At 55.9% G+C, this 6,901-nt stretch overlaps 1 protein-coding gene across 1 annotated transcript; it reads left to right on the top strand.

Annotated features, from left to right (window-relative positions):
- Window positions 1–316: 316 nt before the first annotated feature.
- Window positions 317–6,197, top strand: KAZALD1 (Kazal type serine peptidase inhibitor domain 1). The gene is made up of 5 exons (XM_068169718.1): window positions 317–392; window positions 1,846–2,443; window positions 3,619–3,779; window positions 4,962–5,109; window positions 5,391–6,197. The coding sequence occupies exons 2-5, from the start codon at window positions 1,942–1,944 to the stop codon at window positions 5,474–5,476; spliced, it is 897 nt and encodes a 298-aa protein (XP_068025819.1). The 5' UTR covers window positions 317–392; window positions 1,846–1,941; the 3' UTR covers window positions 5,477–6,197.
- Window positions 6,198–6,901: the final 704 nt, after the last annotated feature.

Below are 6,901 nucleotides of genomic sequence, written 5' to 3'. Positions count from 1 at the left end.
GCTCCCTTCCCCAGCCATACCCAGCACTGACTTCTGCCTCGCATCCCGGACCCCTCCTGCCCCACGGATGCATCTGAGCATCAGTCCACGTCCCGACACACGACATGGGGTAACTACAGTGCCAGGGGCAGCGGGGAGGTGCCGGGGAGGGGGTCCCGAGCAGCAGAGTCCCGGAGCCGGGGTGCAGTGGATGAAGGTACCCCGGCAGGGAAGGGGTGCGGGTCCCGTTCCAGGGATGGGCCAAGGGCCGGGAGGGGCGGGGGGACTCACGTTTCGCTGACATCACGGCGGGTGCTGGAGCAGCCGGGGGCCAGCAGCTGCCACGGCCACCGCGGACCCGCCCGCACACTCGCGGACCCCGAAACCACCGCTCCCCGGCACCGTCGCCTCCGGTAAGTGATGGCTTGCGGAGGGGTGACACCCGGGAGACCCTTCCGAGGACTCAGCCAGGACCGCCAGCGCCTGCTTCCCGGGCTTGGGGAGCCAGAAACGAACTTTGAAGGAACAGCCCCCATCCCTGTCCCCCCACACCCATCCGGGCTGGAGCCTTGGGGGAACATCTCGAGCTAGAGAGGGCTGAGGTGGGCTCCGGCACCGGGACATCCTGGCCCTTTCGACCCCGGTGGGGCTCCGTGGTCTCTGGTAAACGGGCGAAAGCTTCGCAGTTTGTCATCCAGGGGGTGCGTTTGTGTGTGACCACCGTCCTAGCTATCCCCATCACTGCATCTCTAGGCTGCGGGGTGCAGCTGGGGGCGCGTAGCCTGCACCTCGGAGCTATTTCCAGCAGGAGGGGAGGGAGGCAACCCGTCTGCCTGGCTTCCCCTCCCCAGTCCCACTCCTGCTGGGTGGCCCTGAGGTAGGGGATTGTAATTTCACTCCATCTCAGGCTAAAACAGCCAGGGTATATCTGGGGGCCAGAAGGTGTTCAAAAAGTGCTTCAGTTCATTATCACCCCTTCAAGCCCCACATGTTCCCCTAGCAGAGATGGGAAGCCTGAGGCAGAATAGCCTCTCTGCTTACCTGGATTTAGGGATTAATGAAGGTTTGGGATTTGGGACAGGGACCTCACTGTGTCAATACAGGCTGATTGTACTGGGCCTGCTGCCAGCCCTCCAACCGCCCACTTGTGTGCTGAGTTCCTCCATGCTCAGCCTTACCTGATTGTGTGACAACTGAGGGGGTCACAAAGCTTTCTTTGGGGTGTGGGGGTTGTGGGGGGTGTTTCTTGCTCTGTACAAGCAAGTAGTGCCTAAAAGGAGGGGTTATGGAACATAGAGCAGAGGAAGACAAAAGCCAAGCACGACTGGCAGCATCCTAGATTCGACTTCTCTCAGTTGGCTGCCTCCAGTGTGGAAAGGGCCTCTTGTCTGCAGGATCATCTGCTCCACTGCGTTCGTCTGGATATTGAGGGAGGAAAAAAGGGCTTGTGACTCTTGCAAAGTGATGGGGAAAAGAGAGGGGAGTCTGGCTTGAGGGCAGTTTTGTGAGATGAGCAGGGTACAAACCATCTGAGCCATCACCACATAGAGCACCATGCCAACCCTATGGTTCCCCAGGCTATATAGTAGGGTTGGAGCCTGAAGGGATGCCAGGAAAGAATAATGAAACCTGGTGGGCCTGGGGTCAGCAGCCAAGTCCCACCAGAGGATCTCAGCATCTCAGGGTAGGAGGCAGCTGGGGAGCCCCAGGGTGGGAAGAACACACCTGTGTGGCTGGTGGTGAGCGAGGCTGGGGTGGATCCTCCCTTGCATATCATGCAGTGCTGCCACTTAGGGCAAGCCAGGAGGTGCTAGAGGGGTGAGAGATGCTCCCTGCACAGTTAACACACAACCTTTCTTCTTGCAGGCCAGGATGGCTCCTTGAATTTAGCCAGGGAGGCCAGAGAAGTGCTGGAGATCTCTGCCCAAGTGATGGTGGAACCTCAACAGAGCTGCCACAAGGATGTCTGAAGCCAAGAACCTGAGCTCCTCTTGCCTCGTGCTTTCCTTGCTCTCTTTGCACTGGGCTTCACTCCAGATGAGCCAAGCTTTTCCCAGCACCTCTGACTACCTCCAGCGGGGCTGGCAGCGGCTGCTGGAGGAAGGGGAGGGCTGTGCTGAGTGCCAGCCAGAGGAGTGCCCAGTGCCACGGGGGTGCCTGGCTGGCATGGTTCGGGATGCCTGCGACTGCTGCTGGGAGTGTGCCAACCTGGAGGGACAGATCTGTGACCTGGACAACACCAACCACTTCTATGGCAAATGTGGGGAGCACCTGGAGTGCCGTCTGGATGCTGGGGACCTGCAGCATGGAGAGGTGCCTGAGCCCCAGTGCGCCTGCCTCTCCCATCTGGCACTCTGTGGCTCCGATGGCAAAACCTATGCCCAGATCTGCAGATTCCTGGAAGCTGCCCATGCCCACCCTGATGCCAACCTAACTGTGGCCCATGAGGGTCCCTGCGAGTCAGGTAGTGGCCCAGGAGTAGCTGTGCAGGCAGCAGGAAGGAGGGTCCTATCTCTTGGGAGGGGACAAGCAAATGGGCCTGGCTTGACTGTTTCACCTGTCACCACAGTGTCCACAGGGACATGTTTGTGTAGGGGGCTGCTCTGCATGGTGTCTCTCCACTCTGCTGCTCCAAGGCAGCCCATGTGCATCCAGCTCCTGGAGAGCAGCTTTGCCAAGTGGGAGTGAGGTTTACGGACAGCAGCAAATCCAGCAGATGGGGAAGTTCCAGGGAATTGTTAGCAAATTCTTGGCAGCAGCGCTGGGTTTGTGCTGGCTGCTGAGAAATGTGGCTGCCTTCTGCAAATGGAAACCTGGGTTGGTTTGATTTGGCTGCACCATTTCCTTCTCCTGTTTAAAACTCAGCCCACAGGGTAGGCAGTGGTGGGGAGGCCATTCTACAGCCTGCCCAGTCCAGCACAGGTCACCCAATGCTGTCACCACCTCCCAAGGGGCATCAAGGTTGAATTTATTTTTTGTGGATAATCAAGTCTGTGAGTTTTTCTCTCAGGTATGTTTGGAGGTAAAGGCTTTCTTTCCACCTTTGGCTCATACTAAGGGTCAGATCCTGGAGCAGGTATGGATAGGTAGTCCTCACTCCTTCCTTCCAGGGAAGAGGAGCAGGACCTGGAGATACTGGCTCCATACAGCAGCTAGGAACCTGCTGGATCCCTTAATGTCTGGCACCAGGCTGTGCCAGAGAGAGGCCTATTTCACCTGGAAGATCACCCACCTTCCACTAGTCCTCAGCATTTCCCCCACAGCAGGAGGAAGTTCTGATTGCACAGGAGAGCTTTGCTTTGTAGCATTGCTCTTATTGAATCATTTCTGCTGTGTGCCCCTGAGCATCACTGTGCAGGCAGGAAAAGTGAGACCAGGACGGATGGCAAACCCCCATGGGCCACCCACGGTGGCTGGGGGGGGAGTTCCCAGTCTCAGATGTGAGGAGGGACTGTGTCCTGGAGCAAAGTGAGGGTCTGCCATGGGTGGGAGAGGAAAGGGGCATGAGAAGGGTCCCAGTATCTCTACATGAGCAAAATGAAGCCACCATGGAGGGGATGAGCCCAGGGGGGCCCATGAGACCTGCCAAGGGTGGGACACCTTCTAAACCCAACCTGATCTCCTGTTGTCTCTGCCCAGAGCCCCAGATCACCTCTCCTCCCTATGACACGTGGAACATCACCGGGCAGGATGTCATCTTTGGCTGCGAGGTCTTCGCGTACCCCATGGCATCCATCGAATGGAGGAAGGATGGCATGGAGATGCTGCTGCCAGGAGATGACCCCCACATCTCTGTCCAGGTGAACAGCATTGGACATGGCTCTGAGGTGACCCAGCCCTTCCTAGACCTCTTGAGCAGCCAGGCCTGATGGTGATCATCCTCTGGGATTGGCCAAGCTTGGCTGCCAGGGGATTAGAAATGGAGACTGGAGCCTGCACCCCATGAGGACTGGCTGATGCAGGGCTGGTGTCTCAGTGGTAGGAGCCATTGGCATAGTTCTCTTCTGCAACTTTCTCTATCAGTTTTTGCACTTATGAATATTTTTTAGGACCTGCAGAGGCCTGCAGCAGGGAGTATCTCATGTCCCTGCCTTTAGTTTGCTCTGCATGATGGCTTCACTTGCAGCCCCACAGGCAAAGCTGGAGCAGAGAACCTCCCAGAGCACCTTCCAATCTGGGTCATCCTCTGGTCCCAACAGCAGACTCAGGGAATCTCTTGCTCTTTTCTGCCTCTTGCTGTGAGCAGAGCGCCCCTTCCAGGGCTGCAGCCCCAAGGGTCAACATCCTGCCTGTGGTCAGCCCCAAATATAGTCCTCAGCTGAGCATAACCATCTATTAAAGGGTGTGGGCAGAGGCACAGGAGCCATGCACTGCAGCCAGGCAGTGACAGGGAGGAAACTGATGTAATGAATGGGAGAATACCAGGGAGCAGGTGGGACCCAGCAGTGTTGTGAGGTGATGTGCCAGTCCAGTTCCATTTTCCTGCCCTTCCCTCCACCCCATAGCCTGTCAAATGGTCTGGTCAGGGAGCTTCACCCCAAGTAGGGATACTCTGCTTGACTGAGGGAGATGCAGCTGTTCTCCCCTCCCAGCCACAGCACTGTAATAGCAGCCTGCAAACACAGCTGCAGCCCAGCTGGGTCAGGAAAGGGCTATTTCTTGCTTGGGACAAACAGAAAATAGAATGGCTGATGCCAGAGCAATCCTGGGACCTCACTGCCTGCTCAAACACAGAACTTGGGGCTCCTCTGAGCCATCCTGGGTATGGATGGCCACCTGCCCATTCCACTCACCTTCTTTTGGTAGTGGGAAAAGGGGAAACCTGCATCCAGGGGGTCAATGACTGCTTTCAGAGTGGTACTTAGTTGGTGGAAAAGCGTTTCCCTAGGCTTGTGTCCCTCTTCCCACCCATCCCAGCTCCACGTGGCGTTTTTCTGGCTCCAGCACTAACTGAAACATGCTTCCCTCCCTCACCCTTGCAGTTCAGAGGTGGCCCCCAGAAGTATGAAGTGACAGGCTGGCTCCAGATCCAGGGTGTGCGAGTGACGGATGAAGGCACCTACCGCTGCTTTGCCAGGAACAGGGTTGGGGAGGTGATGGCCTTAGCCAGCCTGACTGTCTTCACACCAGGTGAGCACCTGTGGTAGTTTTAGGCTATGTCTTTAAAATGTTGGGGGGGGGGGGCAGGATTCAACCCACCACAGCACCACTCCTTGTCTCCATGATTTCATGAGGACAAAGGAAGAAATGTTTGGGTAGGGTGCACTGGCATGGTGGGAGCTGCTGGAGCGTAGGGTTGTTCTGGGGATGCCCCAGCAAGCTGCTGCGCATGGTTTGGCTTTGGTCCTGGTGGGGAAGGGGACAAGCACCGTCAGGAGCAGTGTCACATTGTCCCCATGCTGCCATTTCAGATCAGCTTAACCTGACAGACTTTTCCCTACCGAAGCTCCGGACGACACCTGAGGACTACGGGGAGAGTGAGGAGGACTATTACTGAGCCCAGAGATGGGATGTCCAGCTGCAGAGATCACCTTGCCCATGGTGTCTTTTCCTGAGAGTCAGGGACATTTCTGGAACAAGCACCCCTCAGCCCAAAACTTCTCTGAACAGTCCTGAAACAGCAGCCTCTTTTTTGGGGGGTGGGGGACAGAGTAAAATATCCTGTTGATGGGATGCTTGGGAAGGGGACACTGGCTAGTTCGTGCCACAGGTTTGGGACTGGGGGCAGCTCTGCCTGGAGCAGGGTGGAAACATGGTGGCAGGTGGGACACTGTGGGAACAGACATGCTGTGTCTGACAAGGACTTGGTGCTGGAAGTGGAGGCAGCCCCTCTGGGAGTGGGAGGCCAGGGTGGGTTCATCACTGCCCTGTGCTAAGCATTATGGGGAAGGCAGAGTAGGGCTGGGTCCTGGCTGTGACACCTGGTGCATCTCTTTTGGGGCCAATCTACATCCCCTCAAGCACAGGGACAGCCAGCTTTCTTCACAGGCCCTAGGGAACCAGCTGCCAAAACATCCCTCTCTTTCATTTTGTTTTTCACCATAAAAGTAGTGATTTGAAGAAACCAGACCCTTGTGGGTGTTAGTGCTCTTTTCTCTGGCCCAGCTGCCCACATGGTCAGAAACATTTTGGCCTTTTTAAAATGGACTTTGTGCTTTCCCTTCCACACAGCTCTTTACTTTGCCATTTCAGTTAATCTTAGTTAAAATAAACACAGACCAGTCAATTGTCCTGCATCCCTAAGAATTATTCTAGGAGTGAAGAAGGGTGAGAACACCATGGATGCTACCTTGTCTGTTGTTTGCATTGAGGAGCCCTCTGGCCCATCCCAAAGCTCACAGCTGGTCCTGGCATGGGTCCTCCCCCTCTCACCCTGTATGGGGATGGAGATCTCCAGCAGACCATCCCCTGTACCATAGGGATGCATCAAGCAGGGTCATTGCACAGCATCAATCTGGATCCCATCCCACCTCTGCCCGTCTTCGTGGTCTCATGTCTCTTTGACACCATGATCTGCACCCAAGTGACCACAGCCCTGCCAGCATGAAGGGGGCAGAACAGCTCAGAACAGCTCTGTGTTCAGTTGGGGAAGGACATTTCCAGTGGAAATGTTCCATTTCTCTGAAATACCCAACACTTGCTTTCCAGAGCTGGCGCCTTAGAGCAAACTGTCCCTTTTGGGGGAGCATAAGAAGGAAACCCAGAGCTGTGCTGTGCTGCTCTGTATCAGGAAAGGGATGGCAGGACCCATTCACATGGGTATTGTGGGGCTGAGTTCACACCTGAGGGGGAATTTTGATTCCTACAGAGTAGCAGTGTTTACAAGATTTATGGGATAAAAATCCTCCCCATGGACCAAACCACTTTTGGTTACTTGGTCCTAGCTCCAGGGAGTCCTGGAGTTGTGCCGGGAAGCCAGATC

Source organism: Melanerpes formicivorus, unplaced genomic scaffold (assembly GCF_026170545.1).
Source record: "Melanerpes formicivorus ecotype bairdi unplaced genomic scaffold, bMelFor1.0.p_v2 SCAF_219, whole genome shotgun sequence".
NCBI classification, from domain to species: Eukaryota; Metazoa; Chordata; class Aves; order Piciformes; family Picidae; genus Melanerpes; species Melanerpes formicivorus.
The sequence above is the reverse complement of the archived record's forward strand: the minus strand, read 5'-3'. Positions and strand labels throughout refer to the sequence as shown.

What these genes read in the sequence shown, in the direction of transcription:
- KAZALD1 (XM_068169718.1), top strand. Translation starts at nt 1,942, where the DNA reads ATGTCTGAAGCCAAGAACCTGAGCTCCTCTTGCCTCGTGCTTTCCTTG. An exon ending in TGAGGGTCCCTGCGAGTCAG is followed by an intron (nt 2,444 to 3,618) that starts GTAGTGGCCCAG and finishes GTCTCTGCCCAG; the next exon opens with AGCCCCAGATCACCTCTCCT. An exon ending in ACCCCCACATCTCTGTCCAG is followed by an intron (nt 3,780 to 4,961) that starts GTGAACAGCATT and finishes TCACCCTTGCAG; the next exon opens with TTCAGAGGTGGCCCCCAGAA.